The 20064-nt window shown below is 42.6% G+C and overlaps 1 protein-coding gene across 11 annotated transcripts in view; it reads left to right on the top strand.

Annotated features, from left to right (window-relative positions):
• The window catches only part of PLCH1 (phospholipase C eta 1), a 264401-nt gene that overhangs the window by 212789 nt on the left and 31548 nt on the right, over positions 1–20064 (top strand). For all 11 annotated transcript variants that reach the window (XM_017955766.3, XM_017955767.3, XM_031663635.1 and 8 more), the window contains one exon: positions 12750–12857. In XM_017955766.3, the coding sequence (XP_017811255.1) occupies positions 12750–12857 (108 nt within the window). The remainder of the gene's footprint in view (positions 1–12749; positions 12858–20064) is intronic.

Here is a 20064-nt window from a genome sequence, read left to right on the forward strand (position 1 = left end):
TTGTGATGAATTTTCTAGGTGTTCTTTGAGCTTCTTGTATTTGGATGTCTAGATCTCTAGCAAAGGCAGGGAAGTTTTCCTCAATTATTCCCTCAAAGAGGTTTTCCAAACTGTGAGATTTCTCTTCTTCCCAGGGAACACCAATTATTCTTAGGTTTGTTCATTTAACATAATCCCAAACTTCTTCCAGGCTCTGTTCATTTTTTAAAGTCTTTTTTCTTTGTCTTTGTCAGATTGGTTTAATTCAAAAGCCTTGTCTTCAAGCTCTGAAGTTCTTTCTTCTACTTGTTTGATTCTTTTGTTGAAACTTTCCAGGGTATTTTGCATTTCTCTAGGAGTATCTTTTATTTTTAGAAGTTGTGATTGTTTTGTACTGATGCTGTCTATTTCTCTGGATTTTTTTTTCATGCATAGTCTGCATTACTTTTGAATTTCTTTAAATTGTTTTTCACCTTTCTCTGGTGCATCCTTGAGTAGCTTAATTATCAACCTTCTGAATGCTTTTTCTGGCAAGTCAGGGATTTCTTCTTGGTTTGGATCCTTTCTTGGTGAGATATTATGATCTTTTGAGGGTGTTAAAGAACCTTGCTTTTTCATATTGCCAGAATTGTTTTTCTGGTTCCTTTTCATTTGGGTAGACTATGTCAGAGGGAAGATCTGGGATTCAAAGGCTGCAGTTCAGATTCTTCTGTCCCACAGGGTGGTCTTCTAATGTGGTGCCCTCCGACTTCCTCTAGGCATGGGACTTCCTGATTGCTGGACTGTAGTGATTGTTGTTGCTCGTCTGGGTCTAGCCACCCAGCAGGGCTACCAGGCTCCAGCCTAGTACTCAGAAATGTCTGCAAAGAGTCCCGTTATGTGGTCTGTCTTCAGGCCTCTCAGCCATGGAGATGTGTTCTGTTGGAGGTAGCAGGGGAGTGAAGGAGACTCTGTGAGGGTCCTTGGTTGTAGTTTTGTTTAGTGTGCTGGTTTTCTCGACTGCTGGTTGTGCTAGTGGTTGGTTGTCCTCCAGCCAGGAGGTGGCACTTTTAAGAGATCATCAGCTGATACAAGCTTGCCCTAAGGTCACCTGGATACATATTTGGGTTTCTCAGGCAATGGGCAGGGCCATAGAGCTCCAAAGGGATTATGTCTTTTGTCTTCAGCTACCAGGGTGGGTAAAAAAAGACCATCAGTTGGATGCAGGGTTAGGTGTGTCTAAGCTCAGACTCTCCTTGAGCAGGGCTTGCTGTGGCTGCCGTGGGGGCTAGGACTGTGGTTCTCAGTCCAATGGAGTTATGTTCCCAGTGGGATTATGGCTGCCTCTGCTGCATCATACAGGTCACCAGGGAAGTGGGGAAAGCTGGCAGTGACAAGCCTCACCTAGTTCCCACTCAGCCAGCAAGGCCAGTCTCATGGAGTTTATCTCCAGGCAGCTCATGAGCAGAGCTGAGATCTTGCCCCAGGCTACAAGCCTCCCCACTGAGAAAGCAAGCAGGACTTTCAGGCTCCACCCCTCCCCACCTGCCATGGCCTCTGTGCTCACATCTGCACTTCCTGTTAGCTCCCGTCACTGCCCCCATACATGTTTATGCTTGGTTGTAATTATTACAAAGTTCATCTCAAAGTTTCCTTCTCCCTGTATTCCTTCCTCAATTCCACTGGTAGCCTCCCCAAAGACCCCCGTGAGACAAAGTCAGAAGTGGTTTCCCTGGGTACTGGGAGTACGCACAGGTCTCTTCCTGCTGCCGCTTCTACCTCTATATTTTGCTCAGCTTTCTAAATTTGTTTCAGCTCTTGGTAAGGTCAAATCCTTCTCTCATTTTATTAGTCTGTTGTCATACTGCTATAAATAAATACCTGACACAGAGTAATTATAAAGGAAAGAGGTTTAATTGACTCGCAGTTTCACAGGCTTAACAGGAAGCCTGTCTAGGTGGCCTCATGAAACTTACAATCATGGCAGAAGGCAAAGAGGAAGCAGGCACCTTCTTCACAAGGTGGCAGGAGACAGAAGGGTGAACAGTGAAGGGAGAAGAGCCTCTTATAAAACCATCAGATCTCATAAGAACTCTCTATCATGAGAACAGCATGGGGAAACTGCCCCCATGATCCAATTACCTCCCACCAGCTCTCTCTCAAGAAATGTGGGTATTATGAGGATTATGATTCAAGATGATATTGGGGTGGGAACACAGCCAAACCATATCGTTCTGCTCCTGGCTGCTCCCAAATCTCATGTCCTCACATTTCAAAACACAATCATGCCTTTCCAACAGTCCCCCAGAGTCTTAACTCTTTCCAGCCTTAACCCAAAAGTCCAAGTCCAAAGTCTCATCTGAGACAAGGGAAGTCCCTTCTGCCTAGGAGCCTGTAAAATCAAGAGCAAGTTAGTTACTTCAAAGATACAATGGGGGTACAGGCATTGGATAAATGCTCCCATTCCAAAAGGGAGAAATCGGCCAAAACAAAGGAGCTACAGGCTCCATGCAAGTCGAAATCCAACAGGGCACTCATTAAATCTTAAAGCTCCAATATAATCTCCTTTGATTCTATGTCTCAGATCCAGGTCACACTGATGCAAGAGGTAGCCTCCTATGGTCTTGGGTGGCTCTACTCTTGTGGCTTTGCAGGGTACAACACCCCTCCCACCTGATTTCACAGGCTGGCATTGAGCGTCTTCAGCCTTTCCAGGCACACAGTGCAAGCTGTCAGTGGATCTATCATTATGGAGTCTGGAGGACGGTGGCCCTCTTTTCACAGCTTTGCTAGACAGTGGTCCAGTGGGAATTTTGTGTGGGGGCTCCAACTCCACATTTCTCTTCCACACTGCCTTCAGGGCTCCACCCCTGCAGCATACTTCTGCCTAGGCATCCAGGTGTTTCCCTACATCCTCTGAAATCTAGGCAGAAGTTCCCAAACCTCAGTTCTTGACTTCTGTGCACCTGCAGGCCCAACACCATGTGGAAACTTCCAAGTCTTGGAGCTTACACTCTTTGAAGCAATAGCCTGAGCTGTATGTTGGCCCCTTTTAATCATGGCTAGGATGTAGGGTGCCAAGTCCCAAGGCTGCACAGAGCAGTAGCAGGGCCCTGGGCCTGGCCCACGAAACCATTTTTTCTACCTAGGCCTCTCCGTCTGTGATGGGAGGGGCTGTCATGAAGGTCACTGACTTGTTCTGTAGACATTTACCCCATTGTCTTGGTGACTAACATTCAGCTCCTTTTAACTCATGCAAATTTCTGCAGCCAGCTTGAATTTCTCCCCAGAAAATGGGTTTTTCTTTTCTTCCTTTTTTTATTTTGAGATGGAGTTTCGCTCTTGTTGCCGAGGCTGGAGTGCAATGGCATGATCTCAGCTCACTACAACCTCCGCCTCCTGAGTTCAAGCAATTCTTCTGCCTCAGCCTCCCAAGTAGCTGAGATTACAGGCATGTGCCGCCATGCCCGGCAAATTTTGTACTTTTAGTAGAGACGGGATTTCACCATGTTGGTCAGGCTCAAACTCCTGACCTCAGGTAATCCACCTGCCTTGCCATCCCAAAGTGCTGAGATTACAGGCATGATCCACCATGCCCAGCTGGATTTTTCTTTTTTTATCGCATCACCAGGCTGCAAATTTTCCAAAACTTTTATGCTGTGCTTCCCTTTTAAACATAAGTTCCAATTTCAGATCATCTCTCTCAAGTTCAAAGTTTCACAGATCTCTAGGGCAGGGGCACCACCAGTCTCTTTGCTAAAGCATAGCAAGAGTGACCTTTGCTCCGGTTCCCAAAAAGTTCCTCATCTCCATATGAGACCACCTCAGCCTGGACTTCATTGTTCACATCACTATGAGCATTTTGGTCAAAACCATTCAACAAGTCTCTAGGACGCTTCAAACTTTCCCACATCTTCCTATCTTCTTCTGAGTCCTCCAAGCTGTTCCAACCTCCGTCTGTTACCTAGTTCCAAAGTCAATTGCACATTTTCAAGTGTCTTTATAGCAGTACCCAACTCTCTGCAGTACCAATCTACTCTATCAGTGTGTTTTCACACTGCTATAAAGAAATACCTGAGACTGGGTAATTATAGAGGAAAGAGTTTTAATTGACTCACAGTTTTTCAGGCTTAGCAGGAAGCATGGCTAGGAGGCTTCATGAAACTTACAATCATGGCAGAAGGTGAAGAGGAAGCAGTCACCTTCTTCATAAGATGGCAGGAGAGAGAAGAGTGAGCAGCGAAGTGGGAAGAGCTCTTTAAAAAGTCATCAGATCCTGTGAGAACTCACTCACTATCACAAAAACAGCATGGATTATCTGCCCCCATAGTCCAATCACCTCCCACCAGGTTTCTCCCTAGTCACGGGGGTAATATGGGGATTACAATTCAAGATGAGATTTGGGTGGGGACACAGCTAAACCATATCACCTGTGATCTAGATTTTCAGGTTCCCCAGTGAGGATGTATGTTTGAGGGTGGATCTTACCCCCTCACACTTTGGCCACTCACAGTTTTTCAGCTGTCTCACAGAGCTTGGAACAGCAGTCTGCTTCCTTCAAAGGGTCTGTGAATTCTTTCGGTTTTCCTGGTGTGTTCCTGCAGTAGTTCTTGTAGCACAAGTTCACGATGCGAGTCTCCACATGCTGTTCCATTGTCCAAGTGGGGGCTGCAAGTTAGTCCTGCCTCCTAGCTGCCATTTTACTCTGGCATCTCCACATGTCTCTCACTTTCAATCAAAAACTACAAATGATTAAGCTTAGTGAGGAAAATGTGTTAAAAGACAAGACAGGCTGAAAGCTGGGCCTCTTGTACCCAAGCGTTAGCCATTTTGTGAATGCAAAAGAAAAGTTCTTGAAGAAAATTGAAAGTGCTACTTCAGTGAACACACAAATGATAGGAAAGCAAAATAGTCTTAACTTATTCCTGATAGAGAGAAAGTTTGAGTTGTCTGGATAAATGATCAAACCAGCTATAACATTCCCTTAAGCCAAAGCCCAATACAGAGCAAGGCCTTAACTCTCTTCAATTTTGTGAAGGCTGAGAGAGGTGAGGAAACTGCAGAAGAAAAGTTTGGAGCTAGCAGAGTTTGGTATATGAGGATTAAGGCAAGAATCCATCTCCATAACATAAAAGTGCAAGGTGAAGCAGCAAGTGCTGGTGGAGAAGCTGCAGCAAGGGATCTAGAAGATCTAGCTAAGATAATTGATGAAAGTGGCTACACTAAACAGATTTCTTTTTGTTTTTGGAGATGGAGTATCACTCTGTCACCCAGGTTGGAGTGCAATGGTGCAATCTCGGCTCACTACAACCTCTACCTCCTGGGTTCAAGTGATTCTCCTGCCTCAGCTTCCCAAGTAGCTGGGAATACAGGCACATGCTACTACACCCAGCTAATTTTTGTATTTTTAGTAGAGATGGGTTTCACCATGTTGGTCAGGCTGGTCTCGAACTCCTGGCCTCAGGTAATTTGCCTGCCTTGGCCTTCCAAAGTGCTGGGATTACAGGCGTAAGCCACTGTGCCCAGCCTAAACAACAGATTTTCAATATAAGCAAAACAGTCTTATATCGGGAGAAGATGCCATCTGGGACTTTAATAGCTGGAGACGAGTAAATGCCTGCCTTCAAAGTGTCAAGAACAGACCGAGTCTCTTGTTAGGGGCTAATGCAGCTAATGAGTTTAAGTTGAAGCCAGGGCTCATTTTTCGTCCCCTACGGCCCTTAAGAATTATGTTACATCTACTCTGCCTGCACTGTATAAATGGAATAAAAATGTCTAGATGACAGCACGTGTTTTTACAGCATGGTTTACTGAATGTTTTAAGCCCACTGTTGAGACCTACTGTTCAGGAAAAAAGATTCCTTTCAAAATATTACTGCTCATTGACAATGCACCTGGTCACCCAAGAACTCTAACGAGATGTTTAAGTAGATTCATGTTGTTTTCATGCCTGCTACACAACATATATTCTGTAGCTCATTGTTCTATGTATAATTTTGACTTTCAAGTCTTATTACTTAAGAAACATACTTTGTAAGCCTATAACTGCCATAAATAGTGATTCCTTTGATAAGTCTGGGCAAACTAAATTGAAAACCTTCTAGAAAGGATTCACCATTCTAAATGCCATTAAGAACATTTGCGATTTTTTGAGGAGGTCAACAGATTATTATTAGCAGGAGTTTAGAAGAAGAAGATTCCAATCCTGATGGATGACTTTGAGGGGTTCAAGACTTCAGTGGAGAAAGTCACTGTAGATGTGTTAGAAATAACAAGAGAACTAGAATTAGAAGTGGAGCCTGTGGGAGGCCAAGGTGGGCAGATCACGAAGTGAGGAGATCGAGACCAGCCTGGCTAATACGGTGAAACCCTGACTCTACTAAAAATACAAAAAAATTAGCCGGGCGCAGTGGTGGGCTCCTGTAGTCCCAGCTACTCAGGAGGCTGAGGCAGGAGAATGGTGTGAACCTGGGAGGTGGAGCTTGCAGTGGGCTGAGATCACACCACTGCACTCCAGCCTGGGTGACAGAGTGAGACTCCATCTAAAAAAAAAAAAAAAAAAAAAAAAGAAGTGGAGCCTGAAGATGTGGCTTAATTGCAATCTCAAATCTCATGATCAAACTTGAATAGATGAGGAATTACTTATATGAATAAGCAAAGCAAGTGGGTTCTTGAGGTGTACAAAACCTTAGTTGATAAAGCAACAGGAAGGATTAGAGCGTTTATTCCAATTTTGCCAGAAGTTCTACTGTAGGTAAAATGCTATTAAACAGAATCACATGCTGCAGAGAAATCTTTTGTGAAAGGAAGAGTCAATCAATGGAGCAAACTTAATTTTTGTTCCATTTAAGAAATTGCCGGCCAGGTGCGGTGGCTTATGCCTGTAATCCTAGCGCTTTGGGAGGCCAAGGCGGGTGGATCACTTGAGGTCAGGAGTTCGACACCAGCCTGACCAACATGGTAAAACCCCATCTCTACTAAAAAAATACAAAATTAGCCGGGCCTGGTGGTGCATGCCTGTAATCCCAGCTACGTGGGAGGCTGAGGCAGGAGAATCGCTTGAATCCCGGGGGACGAGGTTTCAGTGAGCCGAGGTCACACCATTGCACTCCAGCCTGGGCAACAAGAGCGAAACTCTATCTCAAAACAAAACAAAAAAGAAGCAAATTGCCACAGTCACCTAACCTTCAGCAACCACCACCCTGATCAGTCAGCAGCTATCCACACTGAAACAAGACCCTCTGCCAGCAAAATGACTACAATTTACCAAAGGTTCAGATGATCATTAGCTTTTTATAGCATTAAATATTTTTAAATTAAGGTATATACTTTTTTAAGACATAATACTATCGCACACTTAAATAGGCTACAGTATAGCATAATTGTAACTTTTATATTGACTGGGAGACCAAAAAATCCAAGTGCCTCTCTTTATTGTGATAGTCATTTTATTGCAGTGATCTGAAACCACATTCATAATAATTCTAAGGTATGCCTATAAATAAAACATTGCTTATGAGAAAAAAATAACAAATAGTAATAGTCCATAGACTCTTTTTGCTGAAATAACTTTAGCTGTGTGGTCCAAGTGTCCTGCTTTTACAGATGTGAATCACGGAGTTGTCTCCATTCTCCTGGGGCTGTGCAGCCAGATATTTTGAAGCCGAGAGGTGACCATGCTTCCAATCCAGTCTCTAGCAATATTTCCATATACCATAGACAAATTAATTCTAGAGTGTAACTGCTGCATGAAATATATGTAGATCAGAAAGGGACCTCTGGAAGACACCTGGATCATTCTTCCTTTACATCAATATTGGACCACAGTTAAATTAGTTAAGCTACATAAAGTGCTATCTAAATTTATTTTATAATTTTCCTTTGGAGTAACACCATTGAAAAGGGGCCTTGAAAAACAATGTTCCTTTGCATTGTTTTCTCCCTATCTGCCTGGATAAAATATTTGCCAGCCTGGAAAAAGCTGACCAAAAATGATAATGCAGGGTCTTTTAATTAGATTTTTAAAGGACTGAAAATTAACGTGTCTTATGAATACTCTGAGAGGCAGCTTCTTCTTTTTGTTCCCTCACCTCACGCCACCCTCAGATGAAGGGGAGTTGAAGCTTAGTTCTGTGTCCTTACCTGCTCAGCACCACCTGCTCCTCACCGTTACACTTTCCTTTCTAGTCAGTGCTGTCAGTGATGTGTATCAGTTGGGGATTATTATTATTCTTTTCTTGGTGATGTTATTTTTCATATTTATTTCTATTCTGTAGAACATTTAAAAACATATATTGGTTTTTATGCTATTTTATGCTGTTTCAAAAGAGGGAATTGCTACCATTACCTTTTAAATGTCTTGTGTACAGTTTCATCTTGCTGTCTGCCATGGTACCTAAAACAAAGCAGATTCTGAATGAACGAAGAAAGTTGATATCTTGATATCTTGTTGCTGAGTATGTCTGGTCACCTCCTAATTGAGTACCTTGTTTCTGGTGCTGCTATAGTATAACTACCCTACAAATGTTCCTAAAGTAAAGAAAAATAGAAAAATAAACTGATTTTTAGGAGCTTTCTGTATCAATAGGACCTGAAATAATACACAGAAATAAATGCTTTGATTCTGAGCTGCCTTGTTATTAATGATACACAAATTAGATCCCAACTTTTTTGTTGTTGTTGTTGGGGAGACCGTCTCGCTCTGTCACCCAGGCTGGAGTGCAATGGTACGATCTCGGCTCACTGCAACCTCTGCCTCCCGGGTTCAAGCCATTCTCCTGCCTCAGCCTCCTGAATAGCTGGGATTGCAGGTGCCTGCCACCACGCCTGGCTAATTTTTGTATTTTTAGTACAAATGAGGTTTCACCATGTTGGCCAGGCTGGTCTTGAACTCCTGATGTCAAGTGATCTGCCCGCCTCGGCCTCACAACGTTCTGGGATTACAGGTATGAGCCACTATGCCTGGCCCCAACTTTTTTTTTTTTTGAAATGGAGTCTCACTCTGTCACCCAGGCTGGAGTGCAGTGGGACGATCTTGGCACCCTGCAACCTCTGCCTCCCAGGTTCAAGCGATTCGCCTGCCTCAGCCTCCCGAGTAGCCGGGATTACAGGGCTCACCACCTCGCTAATTTTTGTATTTTTAATAGAGACGGGGTTTTACCATGTTGCCCAGGCTAGCCTAGAACTCCTGACCTCAGGTGATCCACCAACTTCCCTTGGACTACCAAAGTGCTGGGGTTACAGGTGTGAGCCACCGTGCCTGGCCGGCCCCAACTTTTTAATCTTACAAATTCCCTTCTGTAAGTTGAAGAAAATATTTGCCTAAATCCCAATTGTTTAGATTCTTAATATAGATTATGCTTTCATTACATAAATGGTTTATCCAGCTTTGAAACTGTCAGGTCAAGAGCTTTGGGTATCAAGGAAGGTGTGGGAAAACTGGGAAAGACATTTCTCCGAACATCCGACTAAGCTGGTAGCCCTGTGGAGGTAGGAAGTGGATAAGGGGGGATCCAGAATTCTGAAAGAGGTAATAGTGGTGTGGAGAGCAGGAATACTAAAAGTCACTGAAACTTGAGTTTAGAGATCAGCCTGGGATGATATTTATAAATGTATCGTTATTTTGGCTGTCGGGCGTGTGAACATCCTTCCATGTTTAAGAAAGTTTCCATCCCTATGTTTTAAGGGATTCCCTTAGAGGAGCTCAGAGTTTGCTTTTGCAGCCTTTCTTAGGGCTAGGATGTGGGCACCCCATCTAGAAGCCACCAATCAAGTGAACATGTCCCAGACATTGAAGCAGAAACTACAGTAGGAAAGTGGGACCAAGTTGAACCCATCCTGGGGTGGAGGGAGTGGGGTGGACATGCTGGCAGCTTCCTTTAGGGCCCATGGCAGCACTTCTGGCAGTAGTCCTGATGTCCATTGTGTGGATGACGGAGTGAAAGCCACTGTCTCTGTGCTTAGTTGTGTTGGAAATGGTATCTTCAGTGAATTTGTTCTGCCCTGTGATTTTGGTTGGTGCTTATGTTAGGTGTCTATTGCTGCATAGCAAATTACCCCAACATTTGGCAGCTTAAAACGTTGAATATTCCCACCGTCCCTGTAGGTCAGGAACCTGGATGTGGCTTAGCTGGGTCCTCTGCTCAAGGTCTCTCTTGAGGCTGTAATTAAGGTGTCCTCTGGGGCTGCAGTCATCTCACGGCTGGACTGAGGGAAGCTCTGCTTCTGAGATTACTTTAGTGGCTGTTGTTGGCACATTTCAGTTCCTTTCAGGCTGTTGACTACTGAGGCCTCTCTCACTTCCCTGCCATGTGGGTCTCTCCATAGCACAGCTCACAACACGTGTGTGTGTGTGTGTGTGTGTGGGTGTGTGTGAGAGAGAGAGAGAGATAAAGAGAGAGACAGAGAGAGAGAGAGAGAAAGAGAGAGAGAGCTCCCGGAAAGGAGAGAAGTTTGGGGAAGCAAGCAAGAAGATATAATGTTTCTATAACCTGATCTCAGAAGTGACCTTCCATCACTTTTGCTGTACTCAGTTCATTAGAAGTGGGGCACTAGGTCCAGGTCACTCTCAAAGGGAGGATATTGCAGAAGGGTGTGAATACTGAGACAGGAGACATTTGTACTATTATTTACAGGCTGCCTACTGCAGTGGCCTTGCCCTCTTAGCCTCAAAGCCTGGTTCTGCCCCACCTCCCACCCTCTGATTCTAGAAGCAATTCAGTATTTTGGTAATAAATATTCCTTTCTGCTTGTAGTAAGAAGCCTTACTAATACAGATGGCTGCCCTTGAAGCTTTTCTCAGACCCCTGGGCCTTACCCCCTGCTATCCTTTTTAGTTTACATTTACTGTTTTTGAATGTAATTTGAGAAATGCAGGAAAGGAAAATGTAAATTTCACTTGTAGCGCTGTTACAAAGAGATAATTACCCTTAACAATTGACCATATTTATTTTTAGACTTTTCTGCTGTTTTTTTAATCACTGAGATAATATTGTATATATAATTCTGTAACTTAATTGTCTTAATATCTTGTAAGATGTTCCCTGTCAAAAAGCCCCTCCTTTTTAAAGTGTGTTGTTGAGTAAGTCAGGAGTGGCCTGGTCCTGGGGGAGGTGCTCAAGCTGGGCCGGAGTCCCACTGCATTGTCTGTGAAAGAGGGGCTTGCTAAATGCAAAGTGAGGCATAATTGTTAAGGAGGCATGTAACCTGCTTAGGTGAATAAGCTGCTCTGAGGGACATTAGCATGCTTGTTGTTGTCATAGTTCCTTTGTTCTGCTATAACAAAACCACCTTAGACTGGGCAACTTGTAAACAACAGAATTCATTGCTCTTGGATCTAGATGCTGGGAAGTCCAAGATTAAGGTGATGGCAGATTTGGCATCTGGTGAGGGCCTGTTTCTCATGGATAGTACCTACTTTTTGTGCTCACATGACAGAAGGGGCAAGGGAGCTTGTTGGAGCGCTCATGACTTAATCACTTCCCAAATGCCTCTTAATACTATCATATGGGTGGGGTATTAGGTTCTAATACATGGATTTTGGGGGACACCAACATTCACAGCACAGCAGTTGTACATAATGAGATGGAGTGGTAGTTGTTGTGATGGGTCATCTATTCTATTTTTAAATTTTTAATAAAAGTAGAGATGGGGTCTTACTATGTTGCCCAAACTGTTCTCAAACTCCTAGCTTCAAGCAGTCCTCCTGCCTTGGCCTCCCAGAGTGTTGGGATTACAGGGATGAGCCATCATGCCCAGCCAAGTCATCTTGTTTTTTGGTGGAGGGGGTTTCTCACTTTGTCACCCAGGCTGGAGTGCAGTAGTACAAACATGACTCACTGCAGCCTCAACCTCCTGGGCTCAAGTCATCCTCCTGCCTCAATCTCCTGTGTAGCTGGAATCATAGGCACCTGCTACCATGCCAAGCAAATTTTTTGATTATTTGTAGAGACAGAGTCTCATTTTGTTGCCCAAGCTGGTCTTGAAATCCTAGGGTCAAGTGATCCTCCCATCTCAGCCTCCCAAAGTGCTGGGATTACAGGTGTGAACCACTGCGCCTGCCTCCAGGTTCCAAGTCATCTATTCTTGAATAGAAGCCTGGTTTGATTTTTAAAACTATAGTAACTCTAATTAATTCTACTTAATTGAAACTAAGACGACTTCCCTTTTTTGAAAATCTCTACTCCCCCTTATTTTGCCCCTAATTCAAACTGTCTGTTTTCTAGTCAGTCTGAAGTAATGATTAGCTAATGATACAACATTTTATTTTCAGTTTTTACTTTTCAAAAATGATTTTTAATTGTAGTAAACCACATGTGACCTAAAATTTATCTAACATCTTAACTATTTTTAAGTGTATACAATAAACCCTTTTTAAAGTGTGTTCAATAGTATTAAATACATTCCCACTGTGTGCAGCCAGTCTCCAAAACTCTTCATCTTGTAAAACTGAAACTCTATGCCCATTCAGCAACAACTCCTGATACCCTCCTACCTTCAGCCCTTGGCCATCACCATTCTACTTTCTGCCTCTATGAATCTGATGTAAATGGAATCATACAATACACTTCCTTTTATGTCTAGCTTATTTCAATCAGCATAATACCTTCAAGGTTCATTCATTTTGTAATATGTACCAGAATTTCCTTCTTCTTAAAGGCTAAGATTCCATTGAATGTACATACACATTTTGTTTATCCTTTCATCCGTCAGTGGATGCTTGGGTTACTTCCACCTTTTGGCTATTGTGAATTTATTCTCATTTTTAAACGGGATGTTTTGTTCCATTTCAGGGTAAGAAGTTGCCTTATCATCTTGGGGATGATGCAGAGGAAGGGGAAGTTTCCGATGAGGACAGTGCAGATGAAATTGAAGACGAGTGCAAATTCAAGCTCCATTATGTAAGTTGCAGGCATGACCATGTTTTTTATCCTTGATATGCTGTATTACAATGGAGTTCCAAGTTGCTACTGTGTTGGAGGCCTCACAATTACGGTGGCTGTGGTGTAGAAAGGATATTCATTGAAAATTACTTTGTTTGCTGGCACACAGACACTCAAATGTTTGTTGAATGAATGATTCAAGGATTCTTGTGTCTGAGTGTTGAAAGGAATTTTAGTGATTAATTCATTCAACCCTCTCTCCAGGAATCAATTTCCTATTACAGATTCAAAAATCAAATTGTGGTTGAAAAAGTTACTGTCTTTGGTAATAAAAGCTGGCTTTACTTTAGCGTTGACTTCCCTACCTCATGCTAGCAGCCCCACCATGCTCCCTGTCAAGGCTGGCTGGAGGAACCCCACCTGCATGTGGGCCTGCTTCTCTGGGATGCCCATCCCCTCTTTAAGAAAATGTACCTTGAACCAGAGGGATTTCCAAGCCCTTCCAGATATGGACCTCTTGGCTAAATCTTTAATTTGCCAAGTCTTCAATAAAGTGGCATAGAATAGTTTGTTACTTGCTTGGTGCGTCAGCCCCCTTTTCTAGATGAAGGAGCCTCCGTGGTAGAAAAGCATCATTGAGGCCGGGTGCAGTGGCTCATGCCTGTAATTCCAGCACTTTGGGAGGCCGAGGCGGGCAGATCATAAGGTCAGGAGATTGAGACCATCCTGGCTAACATGGTGAAACCCCGTCTCTATTAAAAATACAAAAAAATTAGCCAGACGTGGTGGTGGGCGCCTGTAGTCCCAGCTACTCGGGAGGCTGAGGTGGGAGAATGACGTGAACCCGGGAGGAGGAGTTTGCAGTGAGCCAGGATTACGCCACTGCACTCCAGCCTGGGCGACAGAGCGAGACTCTGTCTCAAAAAAAAGAAAAAAAGAAAAGAAAAGCATCATTTAGCTAGGCGATCCAAGGGAAATTCAAACCTGAGGGAAATATAAGACTTAAAAAGGTGCCTCATTGCTCCTTTCTATACCTCATGTGATTGCTAGAATCACACAGCAACCTGAGAGTAGCACTCGCTGATGATAGTTTGGTATAGAATTTTATTTCTACAGAAAAGGTTAGTCCTCTAGACATCAGGACTATGATTCTGCCCTCTAAAAAAAGAAAAAAAAAAAAAAAAAAAACCGAGAAATTTTGCATACATTCTTGTAGTTTACACCATTGCCATGAATTCAGTTATTACATTGTTAACAACAGTCCAACTCTTCAGATAATTCTGTGATGCCTTTCCTGTGGTTGTGAAAATGAGCTGGCATTATTTTCAAAGGGGACAAGAGTTGAATGACAGCTGAAGTCTCAGTAGACACTTCTTTCTTGGCTTTAATGCCCTTTAGATAGGCTAAATGGAGAAGATTCAGCTTGAAGTGAAAAGGAAAAGTTACCATCTGTATTCTTCCCTTGCCTTTTACTAGTTTATGTTAGCAAAATTAAATACCATTAATTAGTAGGGCTATGGTTACAGAAAATCTCAATAGATTTACGTGTTTGAAAACTATGCTATGTCATTATACAGTTAATATTTTAAATAGTTGCTTTTTTCTCTTCTAGGTATTTATTTATTTATTTATTTATTTTTTTATTTTTTTTTTTTTGGAGACGGAGTCTCGCTCTGTCGCCCAGGCTGGAGTGCAGTGGCCGGATCTCAGCTCACTGCAAGCTCCGCCTCCTGGGTTTACGCCATTCTCCTGCCTCAGCCTCCCGAGTAGCTGGGACTATAGGCGCCCGCCACCTCGCCCGGCTAGTTTTTTGTATTTTTTTTTAGTAGAGATGGGGTTTCACCGTGTTAGCCAGGATGGTCTCGATCTCCTGACCTCGTGATCCGCCCCTCTCGGCCTCCCAAAGTGCTGGGATTACAGGCTTGAGCCACCGCGCCCGGCCCTTATTTTTTATAGTTATTTATGATTATGGATAATTTAGCCTTAGTTTTTAGCATTACTTTATAAACCAGATTTTTGTCTCTGATTTTTATCATTTTGCATCTTGTTTTCTAGATCTCTTGGTTGCCAGCCGTAGTGTAGATCTATTATTATTCACTTAGCTATTTCATTTTTCTTCTCCAGTGAGCTCTCCAACTTCCTAAGTTCAATATATGTGATTATGCAGAAATAGTAAGCTGTAGTCTTATGGGAACAAATAAATAATTTCACCTGTGAAGTATCCAACTAGATTCCTCTTTTCTTTACTAAGAGTAGTTGATTTCTGGACACTCACATCAGGAGATGGTTTAGAACGTGATTCCATGGAGTTAGATATGATCTTTCATTTGGATTCTTTGGTGTGGCCCTAAGTGAAAGTAGAACACCTTAACTGTAAGTTTACAGGCATCTCTTTGTTATGTTTTAGAAGAGAAAATAAATACATCAACATTGAAGAAATATTGGAGAAATATTTCGAATTGTTTTTTGCTATTTTTGAGCTCTTCTGAGAAAAGGCAATGCTGTGTTTAGAAAACCAAAGTGTTATCTTGTAATCAGACCATTTATAGTCCTATTGTTGGCAGAGGGCTCAAATGCCCTATCTGACTGGGGAATTTATAATAAATTCCCTGATAAACTGAATATCTGAAAATATTTCTGCCAAAGAGGGTGTACTTTGGATAGTTTATGTGAACCAATAATTATCTGAGAGGAAGCTTTTAACCTCAGTTTTAAGTTGAGAGAATGTGGTTAGATTTATAAGTTATATCTGAATTATTGCAATGAATAGACATTTTAACTTTGCATTCATTTACACTGGAACGCCAGCTCTCATGAGGTCATATAAGATTCATCTGCACATTCAATAAACTTTTATTAAACATCTCCTGTTGGACATGTGCTCGTCATGTTGTAGGTACTGGATGATGTATCAGTAACAAAATAGACAAAAATCATTGCCTTCGTGAAGTTTACACATCATTGGGAGAGGATGAGGATAGACAAGAAACAAGACAAATAAGTAAAATATATAGTGTACTAGACAGTGATCAGTGCTAAAGGAAAGAAGGGTGTGTGTGTCTGTGTGCGTGTGTGCACACTTATGCTGTGTATATGTAGGGATCTATTGAAGTTTTAGATGGGATGTCCAGGAAAGGCCTCACAGGGAAGATGCATTTGAACAAAGGCCTGAAAGAAGTGAAGAGTTAGTCATGCTGATACCTGAGGAGGAATGTTCCAGGCAGAAAGAACCCCAAGTGCAAAGGCCAGAAGCGGGATTTGAGGCTCTCCCAGTGCCACCCTGGAGTTAGAAGCAGAACAGGAGGACAAGACTCCTGTTACTTTTAAGCAAGCAGTTTAAGCCATACTGTGGCTCCAGCCATAGAGAAAATCTGGCTTATAATGGGTAAGCCACAAGGTAAAGCCAGTGTGTTCGGTGACCCAAGAATCATACAACGCAGAGACACAGAGGACGACTTCCTTTCAACCAGAGTAGTAATCTAACAGATTTGATTCTGTGAGGCGAAGTCACCATTATTCATCTTTATGGATCTTCTAATGTCAGCGTGCTCTACACACTTTCCACCTCTGTATTTCAACTTCATTAATTTTTTTCTGCTTCTGATGAGTTATGCAGTATCTTTTTTCTTGTGTTCTCTAAATCTGTTTAGCCAGATTCTCGGGCATAAACATTATCTCTATATCTCCTACATAAAGCTCATCCCATAAACACCAAGCCTTCCAGCAAGTTCTAAAGGAGTCCTAGTGCAGTGACATGTAGCAATTTTTGTCTTACACTCTAAAACCATTATTCAGACTGCATGTGTATATCTCTCACTAAACATTTTAATCATTTTCCTCCCTCATCTTTTTTCCTAAGTCATTCCTTTTATGCTTTGAGCTGTCCTAAGAAGGATTGTGAATCTTGTTTGTTTAAAACATATCAGCACTCAAAGACAGAATGACTTACCTCTTGAGGTTGCAAGGTCTTGCTATTGGAAAGCGTTCATTGGGTTAAAAAGCCCAGGTGCTGGGCATACTAGTACATCCTGGCAACAAGAGGTAGGGAATGATAAAGATGACTTGGAATCTCCCTGGAAGATCCTAGTTGTTTCTAATACATGGATATGACTGGTCCTTGAACAGAAGAATGTGTTGTTAAGTGAGCTACAGGAGCAGGCAGGTGACGGTAGAGGACAGGAGTAAACACACAGGCTTGAATGGCTGAGAAGCAGCTGTTCTTCAGCTGAGACCTTCAGGTCTTACAGCTTGGAAAGCAGTGAGGCACTCAGAAAAGCCAGCAATATATTATTCTTCCCATCTTTGGACTTTAGCCAAAGGAAAAAAAAATGGGGGGGGATGTTGAAATACTTCAGTTTTTAGTTTTTTCCCTCCCTTTTTTTTTTTTTTCTTTTTTTTTTAAGCAAAGCAAAAGTCCTCAACTTTTTTGCTGTTTTGTTTTGTTTTGTTTTTTTAAAGCAAAGGTCCTCAACTTGGGCCACGCATTGGTATGATGGGTAGTTTTCAAAAACCCCAGTGTCTGGGTCTTGGCCCAGGGATTCTACTGCATGGGTCTGGGGCATGGCCTGGGATTTCTGAGCACTCCACTGGTGCTGGCAATGTGTAGTGCAGGTAGAGCCCACTATTTGGAAGGTCCCTTTGAAGGAGCAGCACCCAATTTCTCCCCTTTCCTGGATCTTTCCAGTCTGGAATGATGGTCGTGGTTTGGGGCATCCTTCTGAGTATTCAGCAATGATTTAGCTTCGTGCTGGAGACAAAATGAGAATGTGTTTAATGTATTTACTTGTGGTAGAGGGATTCCTGGATCAGATTTATCTCTCAAAAAAGGACATAGAGAACTCTGATTACTTCTCTGGTGGAAGCTACCCACCATATGAAATGACTGCTCTCTCCTGGCCCCCAGCTGCAGCGTCCTTCCTCGCCCACTGGCCTAGAGAACAAAAGACCAAGATACCTATGGCTTTCAGCTGTGGTCCCTGCTGCAGCTGCATGGTGCCTCGTAGGTCTCGAGGTCAAGTGTCTGTCTTAGCTTCCTTTCAGTAGTGCTATTGGATTCCAGGGCCAAATGATAATATATTAATGAAACCTCAGCCACACATTTATTTGTTCTTCACAGCTGCCAATTTTCTTGTGCTGTAAATCACATAGAAGAAAAAGATCAACAGGCAGAGATATGTTTCCTTTAGCAGCTCCCAGTGTTTGGAGGATGTGAAGTAAATAATCATAGTGTTTGTGTAAAGCATTCATTATTTTACCAGCTCTGGGTCGGCTTTGGCTTTGTATTTTGAGCCTTGCCTTGCTGACAGTGAAAGTAGCTTGGCGTCATGGCCACAGATCTTCTCCTTACTTTAAGTCTCTGCCTCTTTGTGAGGCCCTGAGTGAGGGAAGGAAATGGATGCTCATTTGGAGCATTCTGTATGACACTGGATACCCTAGGTGCTCTTACATGCTTTCTTTTTTTTTGTCCTCTCAACAAATGCACACTCCATTGGGCCCTGGGTCTTGATCAAATGCGTTGGGGGTTAGAGATGTGGAGTTCTTTTCTTGGATTTGCTTTTGACCTTAAGTGAAATTGTTTTTCCCAGAGGGATTGTGATGATGTATTTCCCTGGTTTCATGATAGAAATAATGGCTTTTTAAAATATGAACCTGTATGTGGTTACTTTGACTCAAGAATTTCTCTTTTTCTATAACAATGTAAGAGGGATGGCTGCCACATTGTATGGAAAAATAGACACAGTCTTGAATGGGAAGTCTTAGGAGGTTCGAGCTGCAATTCAGCCATTTTCATAGGCATGTGTGTTTGGTTAAGTGGTTGAACCTTTCTGCCTGTGTCATTACGAGAAAGAATTGGCTAACCTAGTGTTTGCCTTAAATGGGGTTCAGCAGCTCAAATGAAGTATCTTTACATGACAGTGCTTTGGAAGCCTTAGTACAATACAGTCTCCCCCTTATTTGTGGGTTTGCTTCCTGCAGTCAATCATGGCCCAAAATATTGAATGAAAAATTCTATGAATAAACAATTTGTAAGTTGTGAATTGTGTACCATTCTGAGAAGTGTGATGAAATCTTGCACTGTCTACTCCACCCCACCTGGGATGTGAATCATCCCTTTGTCCAGTGTCTCCAACCATTACTATGTGGGAAAAAACATAGCATACATAGGGGTCAGGAATATCCATTGCTTTCAGCATCCAATGAGGATTTTTTGATGTATCTCCCACGCATAAAGGGGGCCTACTGGGTACAATCTTAGTTGCTTTTTCTATATTTCCCTGTGGCTCTTCTCTCCTTGCTCATATGATTACTGGTTCTTTTGATACTTTTTGTTTTCTCCATGCTTTTCCTCACATTGGAATGCTGTCCCCCTACTCTTTGCCAGATGATCAGCTCTTAGTCATGACAGTGGGTTGATTTGTGGCCACTGAAAGATAGGTTCAAGTCTTAACGCCTGGTACCTGTGTATGTGAGCTTATTTGGAAAAAAGGGTCTTTGCAGATATAATTAAGTTAAGGACTTCAAGATAATATAATCCTGGATTAACCATGTAGGCCCTAAATCCAGTGATAAGTGTCCTCATAAGAAGAGAAGACACAAACAGGTGGATGAGACATGCATGAGAAGACCATATAAAGACAGAGGTAGAAATTGGAGTGATACTGCCACAAGCCGAGGAATACATGGGGCTATCCTAAGCTGGAAGAGACAAGGAAGGATCCTCCCCTAGAGCTTTCAGAGGGAGTGTAGCCCTGCCAACACCTAAATTTCATACTTTTGGCCTCCAGATGTGTGAGAAAATAAGTACATTTCTATTGTTTTAAGATACCAAGTTTGTAGTGGTTTGTTATATTGGTCACAGGAAACTTTATTTTATTTTATTATTATTTTTTAGAGACAGGGCTTTGCTCTGTGGCCCAGGCTGGAGTGAAGTGGCATGATCATAGCTTACTGCTGCCTCAAACTCTTGGGCTCACGGGATCCTTCCACCTCAGCCTCCCAAGTAGCTAGGACTACAGGTGTGTGCCACCATGCCCAGCTAATTTTGTAAATTTTTGTAGAGACAGGGTCTCACTATATTGCCCAGGCTGTTCTCAAACTCCTGGGCTCAAGCGATCCTCCCAGTTTAGTCTCCCAAAGTGCTGGGATTATAGACACATGAGCCATGGCACCCGGCCAAGTCACAGGAAACTAATATACTCATCTTTTAAGGCTTGACTCAGGTTTC

Source organism: Papio anubis, chromosome 2, assembly GCF_008728515.1.
Source record: "Papio anubis isolate 15944 chromosome 2, Panubis1.0, whole genome shotgun sequence".
Classification (NCBI taxonomy): Eukaryota; Metazoa; Chordata; class Mammalia; order Primates; family Cercopithecidae; genus Papio; species Papio anubis.